Source organism: Gambusia affinis, linkage group LG23, assembly GCF_019740435.1.
Source record: "Gambusia affinis linkage group LG23, SWU_Gaff_1.0, whole genome shotgun sequence".
Taxonomy (NCBI): Eukaryota; Metazoa; Chordata; class Actinopteri; order Cyprinodontiformes; family Poeciliidae; genus Gambusia; species Gambusia affinis.
This window is the reverse complement of record NC_057890.1, coordinates 16,904,601-16,924,739: the sequence shown is the minus strand read 5'-3', so window position 1 is coordinate 16,924,739 and position 20,139 is coordinate 16,904,601. Positions and strand designations below refer to the sequence as shown.

General features: G+C 37.7%; 2 protein-coding genes across 9 annotated transcripts in view; both read left to right on the top strand.

The window, feature by feature from the left end:
* The first annotated feature begins 359 nt into the window (after window positions 1-359).
* On the top strand, window positions 360-17,617 carry kiaa0930 (KIAA0930 ortholog). Of its 2 annotated transcripts, XM_044108959.1 has the most exons (12): window positions 360-596; window positions 749-822; window positions 1,315-1,885; window positions 9,179-9,327; window positions 12,641-12,745; window positions 13,197-13,274; window positions 13,353-13,454; window positions 13,629-13,769; window positions 13,989-14,177; window positions 15,004-15,163; window positions 15,284-15,439; window positions 16,382-17,617. In XM_044108959.1, the coding sequence occupies exons 3-12, from the start codon at window positions 1,741-1,743 to the stop codon at window positions 16,420-16,422; spliced, it is 1,266 nt and encodes a 421-aa protein (XP_043964894.1). In that variant the 5' UTR covers window positions 360-596; window positions 749-822; window positions 1,315-1,740; the 3' UTR covers window positions 16,423-17,617. The 2 variants fall into 2 exon arrangements, with proteins under 2 accessions (XP_043964894.1, XP_043964895.1); XM_044108960.1 differs by lacking the exon at window positions 360-596 and having other exon boundaries at window positions 619-822.
* A 1,337-nt stretch (window positions 17,618-18,954) lies between these two features.
* Window positions 18,955-20,139, top strand: part of phf21b (PHD finger protein 21B) — a 65,934-nt gene continuing 64,749 nt past the window's right edge. For all 7 annotated transcript variants that reach the window (XR_006369855.1, XR_006369853.1, XR_006369854.1 and 4 more), the window contains exons 1-2: window positions 18,955-19,135; window positions 19,887-20,069. Coding sequence is in view for 4 of the 7 variants with exons in the window: in XM_044108953.1 (XP_043964888.1) it covers window positions 19,014-19,135; window positions 19,887-20,069 (305 nt within the window). In the remaining 3 variants the exon portion in view is untranslated. The remainder of the gene's footprint in view (window positions 19,136-19,886; window positions 20,070-20,139) is intronic.

Here is a 20,139-nt window from a genome sequence, read left to right as displayed (position 1 = left end):
ATAAATATATAAACGTACAGTGGGATAAAAAGCAGGATATTTTCTGTCGGACATTTTTGTCAGAGTAAACATCAGAATTTCAAAAAGTATCTTTAACACATAAATGAAGGTTAAATTTTCCATTTAGGAGCTGGCTGTTCATTACAAAGTCAAATCTACCTGTAACCATATTTTATTCACCTAGATGAAATATAAATTCTATTTTGTATACATATTTGTACATTTTCAGTCCTATATTTCGCTTTAACTTGCATGTTTCAGTGAGGAAAATTGTCTACAAATTGCCTTGATAATACATACATAATCCATGTATAGTCCAGGTTTTTTTCTCCTCGCCAGTGTCCAGAGACCGTTACAAATGACGTCATCTTTTGTCTGGAAAATTAGGGGTGCGCTTGTTTAAACCGGGACATTTGAGCCTTCGGAGAGGTGCAGTTCAGGAGGGCGGAGCTTGATGTGGTGTAACGTTGAATATTGTCAATGGTCAGATTCTGACTACGTTCACAACCGACGGTGTATGTCAATAGGATCCATGTAACTGACACATCAGGTTCACGGGTGTTAGCCGTTGTTTCAACGGTTGGAGAATCAAAACGGTTAGCTTAAATTTACCTTTGGTGCTGTTTGAATGTGACCCTTCAATTAACTGCTTATTGCTGTGTATTTTCTAAAGAAAATTACCCTGTCAGTCTAATACAGTGTGAAACAGGACTTAACTTAGTCCAAATGATTTTTGGCCCCATTTCAGCTGACTTGGCTCCGTTGTACGTCAACTTGGCCGCCATTTTGGAGATGGAAACACGAGCCACTTGGATAACTCAGGTGACCAATATTGCTAGAAACTATTAATGAATTACAGTTAACAACAAAATATGTTTGTTTTCGTTGAGGTAAGTATATATTTTTTTATCTTTAGTGTTAATTGTTTGCAATAATTAAAAGTGCTGTCTAAATCAAATCTTATGGTTTCGGGCACTTTTAAAAAATTCTATTATTTCTCTCTCTTGTAACAGTTTGCCTGAAGAACATTAATCAATTTGTCTCTAAATTCTAATTCATTGCATTTTAATTTGTTTTTTGTGCTCTTAAACACTTTTTTTGTCACAGAACTTTGATTTCAAAAAGTCATAGATTAAAATTGCACAAATTATATTTGCTTTTCTGTTATTTCCACAAAATTTAGATTTTTCTTAAATAACTTTAACCTTTTCAAACGTCCTTTTCCCTCTATAGCATTTAGTATTTATTAATCTGCATCGTTTAGTCGTTCAGGGATTTTGTACAAATTCGTTTTCTTATTTTTATTTTATTCAGGCAGACCCAACCTTCAATGTCCCTGGATTTAAGGAGTAACGGAATCGTCTGCGACACTTCTGCGTGCTCTTGGTTCAGTTTGCGTTTCTGCGCCTTTTAGCTGCCCTGTCTCTTTAAGGCCTTCATGTTACCGGAAGTGCGAGGGGTGTTTCCAGCTGATCTGTACAACAGAAGTAGCAGGATCTCCCTCAGCACACCGAGCTGTCTACTGTTGTTCTCGGCCACCGCAGCACAGCGCACCGGTCCTGACCTCCAGCGGCCTCTTGGTGCCAAGATTACAATCTAATCCGGAGTAAATTTGAAGGAGAACCGGGGGATATCCCGGTGTCCCCCTTTTTCTGGTCCTCCTTGTAGCCGTTAGTTAGCTGCCGTGAACCGGTACCGTGGGCTGCTTTTAGCCCGGACTGTCATGGTCCCAGCTCGGAGATGGCGTCCTTTCCCGGTTTGTGTAAAGCTGTCGGGCCCGCGGAGGAGGAGAACGGAGAGCTGGACGGCTCCCTGCAGCAGATGCTGAAGGCCATCGCCGACGAGAGGAACCGACTCAACAGCCGACAGGAGATCAGCGGACTCGGTGAGTCTGATTGTCCGTGGACCTGACGCTATTTGTGGGAGCTGATGGCTGCGTGTCTGCCACTTTATATCCGACTTATTCTGATTTATTTCTGGAATAGGGCAACCAGTCAGAGTCCACGTAAACCTTCTAATCGCTTTATATGTGCCACTGTTTGTTGCTTCATTTATATTTGTCCAGCTTTGTTTCCAACTTTCTGCGCCTCAGACTGTATGCAGGACCGTACCAATGGTTTTAAGAGACTTCAACTATGGGCCCCATTTTGTTTAAAAAGTGAGGATATCCTTTTATTGTCCCTCAGTGTGAATATTCTGTACGTGCAGCAAAGTAACAGGCAAACGAAAGGTAAAATTTATTATTAAAGTATACAAAACAAGATACTGTAAAGTAAGGCTGATGTAAAACTGCGTAGAATAGCTTAAAACATGTATCAGACCACCAACAACAGCGGTGTGACTTGTTAATTTGATAAAATAGCTGTTCAGAATTATGTGGTTTGTTTTTTTTTTGTTTTTTGTTGTTGTTTTTTTTTAATTAAAGCACAAATACTGAATTTCTTACATTGAACAGAATAAAAACAAGCCAGAGTTTATCTCGGCTAATAACAAGATGCAGGAACCCAGAACAACTGATCGTTTCCCAAAGAAAGAGAACTTTAAGTGACGTAAAGATTTATGTTTTTTCATATTATGCCATTAAATGCTAATTTGCTTTTGTATTGAAGGCAAATGCAATGTTAGCAACTTCTAGTGAGAAGAAGCTTCCATGTGTTTTTACCTACATTTAAACTACAGTATTCTCTCATCTTCTAATTTTGTTTGGGTTTTAGCTGAGTGCAAACTGAGAAGTAAAAAAACTCCCTTTAAAAATAAATCCTTCCTTAAAATGTCAATGTATCCTAACCTGAAATGAAATGTGTTAATGTAGAACTGAAAGTTTGCTGTTTGAATTCTACAATATCCACTGATCAGATGCTGAGTTTACTTAAATTGAACCTAACTGTTTTAAACTGGTCTGGATGGAAAATCTTGTGGTTTGTTCCTGTTTGTTTTGTAGCTGGAGTTCTTCTGCCCTGCTGGTTTTCAGATCCTTGGTAAAAGAGGAAGCTTTACAGATTTAAACTATAGTGAGACACTGTAGTAATCGCAGACAAAGTAAAAGTTGTTTTTTTTTTTTAATTTCAGAATGAATCTATTTTATAGAGTCATTAGCAGTAACACAGAAATATATAAAGAGATGTTCCTGTGAGCAAAATGGCAGAAATTAGCTCTGCAGTATTAGCAACCATATTGCAAATAAACCTCAGGGATCAGTGTCATAATTTGATTAGAGAACTCAACACTAAACACAGAGAGCTATGAAATAAGGCAGAGTTATTACTACACCAGATGTTTATTCAATAACATTTTAAATATTAGTTTTCTAATATAATGTTTTCTCTTAAAGAGTATATTTAAAAAAAACCTCCAGATTTATTTTAACAAACTAAATTTAAGCTTTCAGCCAAAATGAGATTCTGAATACATACATTACTGATTTATTGTAGTATTAACAGTTTAGGAAAAAGTCTTTGGGTGGTTCATGACACATGAACACAGTTTAAATGTTAAATTATCTTTCTATTTGTGTGTTAATTAATGATCTAATAATTGAAAGAGGCAAATGTAATGGTTAAAATGATGAGAAATAAATAGCTGTAACTTTTAGAGGAAGTTTGGGCTTCCTCTAAGTTTTTAGGGAGACGTCACACAGACTGAAGAAGCTGAAAGGGTCAAAGGCCACATTTCTGAAGAAAGAATCAGTTCAAACAGCAGCAGGCAACAGGAGAAATAACTATTAACAACAAATTCAGTTAATTTTGGATTAATCAGACTCTGTGGGTTTCAATTCAGCTCCAAAAAAGTAATTTTTTTTTTAGTTTTCTTTCTAAATGAAAGAGTAAATCTATCAGTACTGATGGAATACAACTTATTTGACAAAACAAGATTGGTTAAATCAGTCCAACAGATTTCTGTTTTTGTTGATTTTCTGCATATTTGCTTTGTCAGAAGTAATAAAATAACATCATTAAAAGCCAGGATTGTATTTAAAAATCTGTTTTTTATAACAAAAACCTTTTTATTTGCTGCTTTAATTATTGGCCACCTTCATGAAGAACATGTGTGTAAAGTCTCTGTATGTGTTTTTAGGTTAGTGGAAACTGTTTGCAGCAGCTAAACTGTCCTGTTAGAGTCTGAATTGATCCAATCGTCCTGAATTCACACAAACACTCCCCAGCTGATGGAGAAGTGTCGGCTGTGCAGTTTGTTGGGTGTTTCTGCCCCGTTTTATCGGCCCTGAAGCAAACAGTCGGTGCTGTTCGTTTGTTGTGATGCATAAATCAATAGAGCTCTGTTTGAAAAGCAATGACTTCATCACAGCTCGCCGCGCCGCAGCTGCAGGAGAAACACTTCCAGCTGCTGAATCCCTCCATAAATTCATGAGCTCGATTCTTTGCCCAGCAGTATTTTAACTTTTACAAAGTATTGAGAATTTTTGAACAAGCTGCCATTTTTGCTCCACCATAAACCGTAGATATGAAAATTAGTCTTTTTTTTTGTCTCTGAAAGTAGTTAAAAAAACAAATGATTTAAACGGTGCAGTTGAAAAGTCTAAGAATATAAATTTGGAAAATTCTCAGACCTGTTGCAGAAAAGGGAGTTTAAACATTTTTAATGTTTGGGTTTCTTTTAATCAATCATTTTCAGTAAATGGGCCAGCATAGTTTAAGAGTAAAGTGTTTGTAAAAATAGAAATTATTTAAAAAAACCTTTCAAACAAACAGGCATTCAATACTTTTACTGATAAATGTTTAAATATCACCATAGAGTTGGAGCACGATATCCTTAGAACCTCATCGCAGTGTGGGTAAGTTATAAATGACGTGATAATAACCCGACCCTCTCTGCTGTGCTGTAACTAAGCGTTTTAAGCTCCGCCCACCAGAGGAAACTAGATGATTGCTGCCAATCATTGAAGCCAGTTTAGTTTCTCTTGGTTTTAATGTTGTTAGTTTTAATGTAAGATACTAAGAAACAACCTGTATTCATTTTGGCTTCATTTAATCGATCGTAGCCTGATTTAAAAAAACAAAAACGATGAAATACTTCCCAAATCAAGATGTTTGTTTTGTCTCAAGCCAAGTCGCAGCATGAAGACCAGATGCCTCCATCCATCTCTAAAACCTACTAAAATAAAAACCGTCATCTCACTGAAGGTGGAAAAAAAATGTTAATTTCATTTTCTGGGCTGGGAAACGTTCGGCTTGATCAAAAGTAAATCGATTTATTTAGGCTCCATTCTGGCTAGAAAGTGGAGTTATAATTTATAGGGGAGTGAATGTGGAGTGGGCTAGTTAAAGTATTGTAGTTGGAGCTTTAAAAGCAGAACTTTAGTACTGGAGGAAGTGAGCAGCTGGTCTCTGTCCTCTGATGCTCTTCCGCAGGCTGCTGACTCAGCACGCTTAAAGCAAATTACCAACAGTGACTCCGGTCTTTATTCACTTCACACAATGACAACACAGTCACAACTATCATGTTCATAGCCAGGAATAATTTTACTCTTTAGTTTCCAATCACCAATATTCCTTAATTTATTTTCAGGAGACTGATTGAAAAACATTTAAAACAGAAGGTGACCAATCAGTGCAGTGATGTTACTTCAGCATCTCTCAACGTTGATTTAAAATACTGAAGTTTGAGGCTTTTAATGTGATAAAATATAGAAAAGTTAAAGACTTTATCTACATCTGTTTTTTTTCTAAGCTTCCATGTTTAATAGTAAAGAATCAATAACTGATCAAGAAGTCTCAGATATGTAATCAATATTTAGTTAAAGCTGCCTGTGGAGTCAGGTTGGTGATCCTGGATCTGATTACCAGAACAAGAAGGTAAAGACAAAGTACTGTTGGGTTATTAGACTAACTTTACTAACTTCCACTGTTAATGTTTTCACTACACATTTAATTTTCTGGCATTTTCTCACATTTTGAATTTCACCTTCAACTGGTTGAAACCTGAAGCAGAAACGTAGAGCTGCCTGTCAATGGTTGGGCTTTTTATAAACCCTCACATATAAATACTGACGTCAGCTTGTTGTTCCCTGACGGAGGGAATAAATCACATCAGACTCTCTTTCGTCTGCTTCTCTGCAGTAAAAATAGCTGATCGCTCTGCGACTCGAGTAATAAATCCTGCTGAATATTTAACCAGCACAGAGAGTCAGACTGACTGAGCTTCTGCAGAAATGTTAATGTTTTCTGTGTCACAGCTGGTTCACGTTGGGGCAGGTTTGACCCCAGCAGGAAGTTGATTATCTGTTTCCTGTTTGTGCTTCATGTCTGGAGCGACTTCAAAACCCGGGATGCACAGATCCACTTTTTCACTTCCGATGGATATCTGGTGTTTAGTATCAATCTGATACAGAAAAACAGCTGGACTGACTTAAAACAATTCTCTTTTTTTAAAATGCAGACATAAATCTGCATTTTATGTTTCAGCGTTTTGCAACAAACATCTGAGCTCCACTAAAACCTGCAGCTGTTTCTCAGCTCCTTTCATCTGGTTTTGCTGCGATTTAGCTGCAGGAATCAAGAAATGTTTCAGGAAAACCTTGAAGATTCCTCAGAAACCTTCAGCTCTGCCTCGCCTGGCGTTTCCTCCAGCCGGTTTTAGGAACCGGGTCGTCCGCCATCAAGTTTCTGGGTCACATCACACAAACGAACAGGAGCAGCAGGTTTGAGCCAAACGGACAGACTGGGAATGTGGATTCATTGCTGCTAATTTAAATGTTTCTGCAGAGAGAAACTGATCTGCTTTGGAAACGGCAGCGTGTCAGAGAGCACAAGATGAACACTGAGGGTCCGTCACATGACAAACGGGTCACACGCATCAGTCAGGGAGGTCAAGTGATACACACTTCGACTTTCCTTGTCTACAGAGACAATATGGGAGACTAATGGTTAGGTCACTGGTTCCAGTAACTGGCGCTCTAGTGGTCACCAGGACAGGGTGATAAATCAATTTTATCAATTAGTCAAATTTTTGGGAAAATCTGGAATTTTATTTCACTGCTTTTCTTTAGTTTCAGTCTAATTAATACCAGAATAAAGTGATAATATTAGAAGACTGAATTAATAATTTTATGAGAACTCCAACACAAAAACAATCAAATAAAATGAGGCACATTGAGCATCTTGTGAAGCTACACTTTTGTATTGGTTTTACAGATGAGCACATATTTAAACTTTTTACACATGAATGAAATTATCAGTAGCAGGAGTTTTAAATGACTGTTTAAAGAAAGAATCACAAACTGAGCAGCTCATATCAGATCCTCATGACTCTAGAAGTTTTTTTCATTCAAATGTTTTTATAATGTCCTTCTGGTAAAATTGTGGCTTTTTTTCTGCTAATATTATGATTGCCTGCTTGTAATTAAACAAATATATTAAGCATATATTCAATTGTTAAATTATTAAGTTTGATTGGAATGAAAGTAATTTTCTGTCACTTGTAATTTCTTTCTCAGAAAAGTAAGAGAGGAAAAAAAATAAAAATCTGATCTGGTATGAAAACAGATTTTATCGATGATCCATAAGACCCTGTAGTTTTTGGAGGATTCAGATCACTTTCCTGGCCGTGTGACGCTGCGCCTGGTTTCATCACAGCTGATGTATTTTTAAAACAGGATCAGCAGCTATAAATAGAGCGGCGCTCAGACGAAACCCAAACCTTCATCACATCTTTGGTCTGACTTTACTTTCAGTTCCAAACTTCTGTTCAAACCTGACTGGAGAACCAAAATGAAACGGGTTTGAGCTTCATGAAGGTCTCAACTATGAGATCTGGACTAATGTTGTGACCTTGAGTTAATGACTTCCTGCGGTTGCCACGGCGCCGCCTTCCTGATCCTCTGGTTCTTCCTGTCTGGTTCAGCAGCAGCTCTTGGTGACCCGATCACGTCGTCGTAGATAATGAGATTAATCCCGACGCGCCACCGTTTGGCTCTACTCATCATTCTACTGTTTGATTTCAAATTAAAAACTAAAGCTCAGCTGTGATTGGATCAGGGTTTGATCGGTTCAGTTTTCACAATAAGGAGCTTTGATTATGGATTGGATCAGTAAATTGTGATCGTAATCTAGATTATGTTTCTGGGAATAAGAACAGCAAAGCTTCATCTGTGGTTATGAGATCTGGATCGTCTTCACTGCTTTTCTGGAGCAACAGGAGTCCAGATCAGACATCTGACCATGGTGGCGCCCTCTAGAGGTTTTCCAGGCGTTGTGAGGAAACTACAGTCGGTTTAACAGTTCCTCATGTAATTCTCTTGCATTTGTTTTCTTTCATCCTTTTTTCATTTTTCTTTATTTTTTTTCCTTTTTCTGTTCTGTAATTTTTTTCACATGCAGGCAATTAATCAGTTTATGCAGTAACAATACTGCATAATACAAAATAATTTAATAAAAAGTACAAACTATAAAATGGAAGTTAAAACATGCAATTTTGGGTGAGGAATAAATTAGGACACGTCCAAGTTTACTTCAGCTTAAAATGACTAAAATCACACAAGCAAGATGAGAACATTGTCACTTAACAAAGAGAAAACTTATCTCACATATGTTTACTTTATTAAGAACATTTGTTTATATTAAATGTTACATCATTTTCTGGTAGAAGATCCTGATTTCTGTCCACTCTGTACATATTTTACTGAACGTGTTAAACTTTATGGGTTTCATTTCTAATAAAACTCCTTTAAATTTGTTTGTATTGATTGAAACTCAAAGCAAAAAAAAAATCACTTTAAAGCTTTTGCTGTGAAGAAAACCAGATTCTTTCCCCCTTTTTTCCCAACTAGTCATATTTTCTTTTATAAAAGTACAAATTTGTGTCTCTGATCAGGTTTAGTGATAAGCACCGTTAACGTCTTATCAACCTCCTGCCTCCTAGCAACTGTTGCCGGGTAACCAGACAGGTGCCTCTGAAAGGTGATGAGCATCCTGTGGCGATGAAGGGCAGATGGTCATCGTCTGAAACACAAAACATGGCTGTTATCTCTGACGCCTTTAACCTTACATCTATTGATGCCCAGCTATTTTTCAAAATAAAAGCATCAACAGGTTCTTGGTAAATAATAATGGCTTAAATATTTCAAAAAACCTATCCTGGGGATAAAATGACTCTTTTAGGTGATAAAACTTGTCGTTTTATACTAGCCGTCCATCTCCTGACGTCCATTTTGTGTCTCCAGGCTGTTTTAAAGATGACCGCATCGTTTTCTGGACCTGGATGTTTTCCACCTACTTCATGGAGAAGTGGGCGCCGCGGCAGGACGACATGCTGTTCTACGTCCGCAGGAAGCCCGCCTATGTCGGCGCAGACAACGGCGAGGCCAAAAAGGTGAAAAATAATCTGACATTCTAGATTTCTACTGGTGTTTTTATCAGTTTCCTTTTAAATTCTCTGATTCTTTAACGGATGACGTCCAGGAGAGAAAACATCTGAATGCTGTCTGATATATTCAGAGATTGTTAGAAGGCAAAAATGGTATTAATTCAAGGACATAATTTCAGTTTTTAATTAATTAAATATGAAATGTTTAATCGGCTCTCATGATCCCAGCAGAAGGAATAAAAATCTGTACTTTTGCTTTGTGAAGTTTGCAGCGACAGGAACATAAAGTCTGATAAATGATGCACTATTAAACCATCGTAAAATAAACTGTAGTAGTTCTGGTTTCCTTCAGTCGCATTCAGGTTGCAGTAAAATGAACTGAAATTTCTGTTTATTCAAAATTGTTTAGATAAAAATACATAATATATAGAAAGATAAGTGCAGCTATCAAAATTTTACCTCCTTCCATTTATCGCACTATTTAAATCCTTTTCTTTCAGGTTATGAATTATTATTGAGTATTTACATCTTGACTTCCACCATATTTTCTGCGTCTCTCTCCTGCCTTTGATTGAATCTAATCACCACAGCAGAAAATAGTCTGGGTTTTCATTCAGCAGCAGATTGAATCTATATTTGCCATTTCAGGCCATCAGCGGCCATCGTTTCCGTCCGCAGGTCAGACCTCACAAAGGCCAGATGTAATCACACGGATTGAGGCGAAGAGCACGGCAGCCGCCGTTGGTTCTCTGATCATTCGTCCAGCCTGCACTGCAGATCTTAGTGGGATCATTTCCCAAAACAAAACAACCAGAATCTCCTGATCTGTAGGCGGATTCTCTGCAGCAGAAGAGAGAAATGAGGACGGAGAAATGCTGAACGAATGAGCAAAGTGAGAGTAAATATTTTATTCTTAATTTAATCTGTTTTATCCCAACAATTTACCGTTATATATGACTTCAACAAAACATCTAAATACACAAACTAATGTAGGACTGGAATATCAGTCACAATTTATTTAAATATTAATTCCTTTTCATTTTGGAGGCTCTTTAAGTTTCAACATGTAAATTATTGTTTATTTCCAGCATATTGATATTCTACATCACTCCCAACTCTGAGTGTCTGACAGCTTTGTCCTTTTACCCTTTTTATAATTACATTTGGAGAGCACAGACTCTGTCTGCCTTTTGTAGTTTGTCCCACGTGCCCCTCCATCTATGGTTGCCATGGTTACTGCCTCAGAGTCCAGCTCAGCGTAACATTTTTCCTCCTCCTTAGACAGAGAAACGGCTGACTGCTAATGCAGCAGCGTCACGGCTTTAGAACCGGACCGGACCTTCAGAACTTTTCCTCTGGATTCTTTATTTACGCGCTGAGAGATTTAAAGGCGACGGTTCTCCTGAACCAACCGGAAGAAATGCCTGAAAGAGAAAAAAGTTATTGTTCCTGAACTCAGTCAGGGTTGAAGGTGTGTTTGAAAGACTCTTTCAAATAAAATCAATGTATCATTAAAAACAACGTTTAGTAGTTGAATTTCATTTTATGAGTTACAACACCATTTAATTTTCCAATGGGATGAAAAAGGTATATTAAAATTTAAAAACCTGACCATTGCCGCTGGTCACAAGTGACATCAAAATGTTAAATGTAGAACAGAGCACTGCGCGCGCGGCAGCCATATTAGTTTCTGACAAACTATAGTGGTAAAATGACTGTAGCAAACGAGTCAAATCCTGTTATGATACCAACAAAACACTTTGGGTTTGGTGCATGTCGGTGTGTCTTAAGATGTGATTATGACCATATGAAGAGATTCTTTTTAATTCTATTTCCTAAACTGAGAAATGTCAGCTTGTAAGAAGGACAGTGTATTAAGGTCATTATAGATGGGGGGGTGAATGTGGGGGGGCATTTTTAACTCCACATATGGAAAATATTAGAATTGAATTGAATTGAATATGTGGAAACTTACACGTTTTTTTTTCTGTAAGGTTCTGAGTGTACTCCCCCTTTTTTCTATCTATAATGACATAAGGTCTCTTAATTACTTTATGTTATTGAGAGAGGTTTACTGTATATATGCTCTCAACATTTTATCTGTGGAAAGGGGCCAACAATTGATTTTCCACATCTAATACCTGCGACTGCAACATGCATTTACATTGATGTTGTTCAAAATGTCCCTCTTAAGCAAATGAAAGAACTTGGATCTTCATGCATTTATGTCCATCAGATATTCAGCCTGAGCGTTTGAGAGTTTCTCTTGGTCTCTTGCTGGTAGATCTCTGGGATTATTCTGGCTCTGCCCCGATGTTTCTGTCCTGGTTAGATTCCTGAACCCAGACGGATCACAGGCACGTCTAACAGGAAATCCTCCAACCACATGATCTGGTTTTTCCAGTCATTACCTGAATCATTGTTAACCGTAACCGTAAATTAAAACTTTCCCTTTTTTCAGTCCTCTTCCTATTCCAGCATTTTCAGGTTCATCAACCTCCTCTCTGCGTCTGAAGCCGCCATGCCTCACTGCATCCTGCTTTCATCATCCTCATTTTAATTAGTCTCTTATCAATTTTACCAGCAGAGGAAAGCAAGTCAGAGTTCTTAGCAATCTTTAACCTGGAGCAGCTGATCGTGCATATTGCAATTAATATGTATTTAACTTTCCTGAAGTTTTCAGGGTTTTGCCAGTAAGTCAATAATGTACATAGAAACAAACAATCATTTGCATTCTTTGCAGTACAATTGGTTCAGTATTTGGTTTCATTCAAAATAGTTTTGTTTATTTTAATCTTCTTGTTTTAATGTTTCTGCTACTTTTTTATGTTTAATTTGGTCTTAAAAAATTTGTAAAAGAGTTGAACTTTCCATGATAGTAGCATGAAGAGTTTCTGGGATGATTTTAGTATTTGGCATCCAAATACTGGATGAAGATTGAAGATCGGCGCCTTTCCTCACTTTCCTTTAAGGAAACATGAACCTCAGTCTGTCAAAAATCAACATTTTTATCATCAACTGGTTCTCTTGTTTCCTCCATGAAGCCTTTTCATCCCATCAGTTTTGCACACACAAACGGGCGTCGCCATGGTGACCATTCTGGCTCTCTAAAAGGTCTGTGAGCGATAGGATTCCTGGCATTTGGAGACCTGGGATCTCTCTGAAGAGCATCTGACAGGAAGGAAAAATAAAAGCATGAAACGTCTCACGCCTGGGGAGCAAGAGGGAGGAAGCAAATAAACATTAAATACTCTTTAGCCTACAGAGTTATCAGATTCTACTGCAAGGAAAATCTGATTACTGCGTTTTGTGTTTTTAGGTGGAGGTGGAAGTCTACAGGAGGGACTCCAAGAAGCTCCCGGGTCTTGGTGACCCAGACATCGACTGGGAGGAGAGCGTCTACCTGAATCTGATCCTGCAGAAGGTAAATCTACTGAATTCTCACCAAACAGGGTGACACAAAGAGACAATGACTCCCAAAAACGACAGCAGCGTTTATCTTTGAGTTCAGACAGAATGGAAGTCTGTCTTCAGTCGACTGCTGCTGGTTTTTGGCTTTTAAACCCTTTTTATTCAAATTGGAGCTTATATTTGCTGAGATGTTTTTGTTCTAGTTTTTCCTTCTTTGTTTGCTCATTTTCCAGCTTTGATGTTTCAAACATCAGAGCTGAAGTTTGTAGGTTTTTAAACAGCTTTTGGGGTGATTTTTATCCCTATTAAAAAGTTGCAGAAATGAACAAATCAAACCATGATCCGCCTCATCAGCGCTCAACCTGCAGTTCTGATCATTTTAGCAAACAGAATAGATAAGCAGTATTTCATGAATGTCTCACCGTTTCAACACTAACGAACTTGAGTTCTCCATTTTCCCCCAGCTGGACTACGTGGTAACGTGTGCCGTCTGCACGCGCTCAGACGCCGGAGACATCCACATCCACAAGAAGAAATGTCAGGTAGGAAATCAGCGCCGCCACCAGGATGGAAGTTTCCTCGACTTTGTTTCTGTCATCTTTTCCAACTTTCTCCTCCAGGAAGTTTTCGCCTCTCCCAGTAAACACGCCATGGACATCAAAGGAGAGGAGTCCAAGATGAGCTACCCCAACATCTTCTTCATGATCGACAACTTTGAAGAGGTAGAGACGCTTCTCTCATCCTAAAACCAACCACTTGCTGCTGTATTGAAGCGTGACCTCTGACCTTTTCACTCTATTTAGCACTGAGCTCCTTATTTAACAACCTTTTCTGCTGGAGGAGTCAGAAATCCATAGTTTTGATGTTCTGGATTTAGCTCTCCTCCCTCTGTGTAGGTGTTCAGAGATATGACTGTGGGCGAGGGCGAGATGGTGTGTGTGGAGCTGGTGGCGAGCGATAAGAGCAACACCTTCCAGGGCGTCATCTTCCAGGGATCCATCCGCTACGAGGCGCTCAGGAAGGTTTACGACAACCGGGTCAGAACCAGAACCCAAACACTCTGCTAAAACATGCATGTAGCTGCAGCTGCTTCATGCTAAGTGTCATGTTAAAGGTGACCTCATTGAACAGGCTTAAGTTGGGTCCATATGCAAATGAAAGTACAAAACTTGCATCTCCTTTAAATATTTAATTCCAGTACAATAAACTCAGTTGAAGTCCTTCGCAGTGTGTTAACGTGTGTTTGGTTGTTGCAGGTGAGCGTCGCTGCTAAGATGGCCCAGCGGATGTCCTTTGGCTTCTACAAGTACAACAACATGGAGTTTGTGAGGATGAAGGGGCCACAGGGCAAAGGTCATGCTGAGATGGCCGTCAGCCGGGTGCCGACTGGCGACACGTCTCCCTGCAACACGGAGGAGGACCAGGTGTCCCCGATGCACGAGAGGGTGAGGCTAGAAACCAGCTGGTGGCGCCGCAGGAAGCAGAGAGAAAGTCCAGTAGAGCAACAAGGAGCTTTATGATGAAACCAGGTCACCATCCATAATGAATGCAGGCAGAATGAATTATGTATTATTCTACAATCTGATGCTTAAAATCATGTCTGGTTTACAGCCTGAGCTCAAAAGGAAGATAATCTCTTTCTCTTAAATTAATCGCAAACAAAATAATCAATTAATTGTGGTTTGTCGATCATTGAAATAATCACCAACTAATTTAGTTATCGATTAAACATTACCTAAAATATACAGAGAAAAAAAACGTCATTTGGGCCACAGACAAAGTAGTAATTAAGCCAAAATTGTACAAAAATATAAACATTTTAAATGTACTATAGAAAACCCTCTTTGTCTGTAAATATGTTTTATCTTCTTTTTATCCCTGTTCAAATTAAATAATCAATAAATCAGCTCTGAACTGTTTTGATAAGTGCAGCAGAAAGGCTGAGCTTTTCTCATGTTGATGTTAAAAAGTATTTTTAGCTTTAAATGATGAATAAAGGAATGATTTACAATGTGCATCTTCTTATTTAGATAAAATAAATAAAAATGATTACTAAGATGTCTCTATTTTACATTGTTATAGAATAAGCTGAAGTAATTAAATGAAAAATTTGCAGAATGTGCCAATTTTTTTTTTATCCGATTGATGGATTAATTGTCCAAATAATCAACTGAAATAATGTTGTTTTCAGTTTTATTTTCCTGTATTTCTGCTATTTGTGTCTGTATGACCTCATCGGCTTCCTGTGGTAAACGTGGCTGTTGTTGTCAGGTGACGTCGTTCAGCACGCCTCCGACCCCAGAGAGGAACCGTCCGTCCTTCTTCTCTCCGTCGCTCAGGAGAAAAGTTCCCAGAAACAGGATTGCAGAGATGAAGAAGTCTCACTCCGCCAACGACAGCGAGGAATTCTTCAGGGAGGAGGAGGACGAAGGTGAACTGGTCTCACCGGTTTTTATTTTGTGTTGATTTATTCAGGCAGATTTCAGCTCTGGTTCTGGTTCTGGTTCTGGGTTGGTAGTAATCACTGTGACCTCACTGACCGTCTCCTCAGATATTCACGCGGCCACCAACCTTCGCTCGCGCTCGCTGTCTGGAACCGGCCGCTCGCTGGTCGGCTCCTGGCTCAAGCTGAACCGGGCTGAGGATTTCTTCCTGCTCTACTCACACCTGACCTACGTCACGCTGCCGCTGCACCGCATCACCACAGGTCAGAGCGCTGCAACACACTGCCACCTGCAGGCGGAGAGCTGCTACAGCAGGAGAAACACGCCAGCTTCTTTAATTCAAATAGTTTTATTTATTTCAATCTAAAAAGTGAAACTCGTAGCTTCAGATATTTCACTCTGTTTGGAATAAACCTAATTCAGTTTCTAAGATAACTTAATTGGATTTCATTACAGAAATGTTTTATTTATTACATCGTGGTAAGACTGTCCTGTAACAGATATTTACATGATGGTCTGACTATCGTGTTTAATATCGTAATAAAATTATTAAGTATAATTTATTCGTAACTGAATAGCACGCATATTAAATTTTATAATTCATCAGTAAGTATAGTAATTAAAATATTGATTTGGTAGTGACATTATGAGTGACATCAGTAGTTTAACAAGAAATGCATCATGAAAAAACATATTTGTTCATAATTCAAATTACTACATATGAAATTATAGTGGCAACCACAAAACTCTTCCCAGTCCTTCTCAAGCTGGATGCATTTTTTTGTTTAAATAAAGTATTATTATATAAAACATGAATGGATCAGATTATTTCTTGCCTCTACTGTATGTATAAATTTGTGCATATGAGGATGTATACATATTTTCTTTTTGTTACTTTTTTACCTATTAAGGAGTATAATATGCTTTTTTTTTCTTTTGTGTGCCTCAAAATAAAACCATAGCTAAAAAGTAATTAAATTACTTGGGCTATCATTGACACATTCATTCAATTTCAGATTCTTAAACATTCGATAAAACTCATTGTTTCTGGTATTCACTGACTTGTAAGATGTTGCAGAATGTAACAAGTATTTCTGCCATAAAAATTTTCCCTCTGATCAACAGAACCGTGTTCGGCTCTAAAAGCTGAAGTTGTTTCCTGACGGCTGAGAGGTTTTCAGCTCTGCTCTTTGTTTGTGTGGCAGACATCCTGGAGGTGAGGCAGAAGCCCATCCTGATGACATAACGGAGCTGGATTCCCCCTCAGAGCATCTTTACAAAGTGCCTCCACCATCAGGCCACTGAAACAGCAGCGCCCCCTGGTGGCCGGACGGAGACCCTGCAGTCAATCGCCAGCTTCACTCAGGAGACGACCGAGGCGCAGAGACGCTCCACATCAAACCAGCCATTCAGGAAGTGCCTCCTCTTCTTTCCGATGCCCTGCGGAGCCTGACGTCGTCTCCATGGAAACGGACCGTATAACCTCAGCGTGAATAGGCATTGGCCGAACTCTGACCAGGAGGAAGAGGGAAATGAATGTTTGTTTTTTCTTGTAAATATCTGCTGCTTTACTCACTGAGACGCCTTGACTGAAGGTTGTGCTTTTAAAGACCGTCGTCTGTTGCCGAGCGATGCGTCACACAGCTCCTCTTTTCTGATCTCCTTCACCGCGTTCAGCTGACGGTCGATCATGTGGGATCTACGATTTATCACCACAAACACAAAGCATCTGGGTCAAAATCCAACTTTATCCTCTGTAGGAACTAATACACGTTTTGTATTTATTCTTTAATCTCATGAGAGATGAAATAAAGCTGAAAATGTCAAATTGGGAATAAATTCTCAATAAGGAAATTAATTTGTAAAATTGTAACTTTGAGGAAAAATAAATTTTTTGTTCACATTTGTATCAAGAAGCAGGTTTTCCTTTTTTTACGTAAAAATTATAGAATAAAATACTGTAACTGTAGTTAAATTTGCAAAGATATTACTCATATTTAATCTCATCATTTCAAAATTCTTGTTTTGACACTTTGGTCAGATAACTTGCTCAAAATTTAGCTTGAATACTTAATTTGAATTTATTTAGAAAATAATCTTGGTGAAAGATAATTCCAATATTTTTTCATATTTTTATTTATTCACTTAGACTGCTGTTTCATTTACTTGGTTTTTTATGAAGTTAAATATTTGTGGATTTACTTCAAGCAACTAAAATTGTAACTGACAACTAAAAAAAATATAAAAGATTAAATAAAAATTTAAGTAAAAGCAAATATTTAAACTCCAACATGACAAACATGTTTGTTCTTATTCTCAGTTTTTGACTTTACACAACTGACTTCAGTTCCAAACTTGAATTTAAATGGAAAATAACAGATTTTAAAGGGAAAATGCAGAACTGAACGGTTTGTAAATGGAAAATAAATGAATGAATTTTCTCCTTGTGCTCCTGAAGCCTTAAATCTGTGTGTAACTTTCTTCTCTTTTCACTTTGTTCTTATTTGAACATTTTCCCCTCCAGACCACCACACTGAAGCTTTACGCTGTTCTCACCTGTCCACTGGAAACTTCACAGCTTCTGTGCTAAAAAAATTTTTTGTCTTCATGGTTTTCAGCTGATCAATAACGGTTAACAGCTCAGCTGTTATTGACCAGATTTGTCGGAACTTTTCATCGATCAAAGTTTGTTTTTCATCAGTGTCGTGTGTAAGTTGTAAAGTTTTTCCTCGGTCCAGGAGAACCGTTGGTTTCGTCTCTTCAGTGTCATTGATGACGTAGTTAGTGGAGCCGCCAGCTGAATGTATCCTTGCCGATCAGAAACAAAGACTGCTTTAACCCAGAGACGTATGACTGAGGACACGGTTTGCACTGTAAAACGCTTTTAGCACCTTTTGGAAGCTGTTGAGATGTTTTGTTGACGTGTTCGTACATCACAGCTTTTGTACACAGTTATTGTGCATGTTGGCGGTCTTCTTCTGTTGCTCACTTTACAATCTCTACATTTTCCTGTATTTATTTATTGAAATACACATTAGCAGAAAAAATATTTTGTCTCTTTTGGCTCTAATTATCTCCACCTTTAATTTACTTAACAAATCTAATGTGGCTCATTAGATTTGCATTCAAACACATAATGAACACATAATGTGTTGATACATAACTAGTGTTCTAACTAAAATAGGCTTCTTAGAACATAGTTGTCCTAAAATAAGATAATTTTAAGTGCAATAAGTATTGATGGAGAATATATCTGACTAGTCTGACTGCATCATTACATTAGAATACATGAAACTATGAATTGCAGAAAAATTCATATTTTTTCTTTGAAACAAAAAATAGGAATCATTTTTGTTTCAAAAAATTAAGTTCATTCATATTAAATAACATGGAAAGTGCCTTTCTAAGTTGTATATATGTGTAGATAATGCTTGAATTAAGCAATATTTAATCTTTGCATTGCTATCTGGCTTACTGTATAAAAATATGTAAAAGTAATTTTGTCTTTTTAATAAATACTAATTAGTAATAATTAGTGTTTATAGTTAACAGTGAAAGTATTAATACCACTCTATTTTTCCATGATTATAGTTTATATATATAATCATGGTTTAAAATAGTTTAAAGCGCAATTTTCTAGCACTTGAGCGTTTGCTCATCAGTTCTGTTTTGCTCTGAGTTATTCCTTTGGACCACATGCCCCGCCTACAAATTCGAATTCCACCAATCCCGTTCGAGCACCAGTTATGACCACGCCCCTTCAGGAAGTCTGCCGCTTTTCCTTTACTATTTAAACAGAGACGGCGTGTTTTGTGTTTATGTCGCAGTTCTATCATCATGTCGTGCTCTCCTGCTCGCCTCTCCGTCGTTTCTTTTTACGGTTATCTTCAGCGAGGCGGAGACGTGAGAGAAAAAGAAAACGGCTTCGACAGCTGCTGCTGCTGGCGGGTCAAGATGGGGTGAGTATTTTTATCAGGACTAAAAGTCTGTAAACCCCACCTGTTCAACAACAGTTTAATAATAAAGCAAAATAAATATTAAATGAATATCAACATGAAATATAATATGAAAATGAAATTTAATGTAGCTTGTTTTTTTTAAATTGCATTTCCTTGAGATACGCTTTTTGTCTGATTTGATGCAATACCACTAAAAATATGGCTTTAACTACAAATCATTTTGCTTACTGATTAAGCAAAAATAATTTAACTATTCATCGGATTTTTTATAAAGGCTCATTCTGGTGATTTTTCACTTAAATGTACTTTTAATGTTATTCAAAAACGGCTTGTTAACTATTTTTGGATTAACCAATTAATAACTGGACAGGCAAAGGCGCCTAAAAGGAGATTGTTTTTATTCAGGTGAAGCCAACACTGCCACTAGAAGATTTCTGTGTAGAACATATTTACAAATAAAGGATTTTATTATTATTTTAAATGCAAAATGGATAAATATTTGAATATTTTAAATAAAGTTTGAACTTAATTACTCCTCTGACTGTGTTGTTCTTTCAGCAACTGCTCTGAGTACTTCAGTTAATGATTAATCAATTATTAAATTAGCTGATTCTTACTTCAATAATTGATTAATCACAATTAATAATTTCAGCCTAAAACAAAGTTAAACTAATGAATCTACTATAAATAAATAAATATCCGCCTCTTTGGACTGCTATTTTTCATTTGTCTTTCCAAACTGTTCACCCAGGGTCGTACTGCAGACTGAACCACAGGGTTCCCATCCGCCACCTGTGGTTCTAATTGGAGTCGGAGTTGAAGCAGGATTTCCGGCTGAGCAGAAGAGCCTTGCACGCCCTGCAAAGGCTCCTGCAGAGGGACCAGGACTACAGCTGGGGCAACGAGCTGGAGAAAATCCAAAAATTATACTCAAGTAAGAATAATGATACATTCTAAAAGAATTACTCAAAAGGTACAGGTAGTAAAAATACAATAATATATAA

Bases quoted from the DNA above. Each gene is read 5' to 3' on its own strand.
- kiaa0930 (XM_044108959.1), top strand. From the start codon at position 1,741: ATGGCGTCCTTTCCCGGTTTGTGTAAAGCTGTCGGGCCCGCGGAGGAG. The intron at 13,455-13,628 runs GTAGAGACGCTT...CCCTCTGTGTAG, and splicing joins TGATCGACAACTTTGAAGAG to GTGTTCAGAGATATGACTGT. The intron at 13,770-13,988 runs GTCAGAACCAGA...TGGTTGTTGCAG, and splicing joins GGAAGGTTTACGACAACCGG to GTGAGCGTCGCTGCTAAGAT.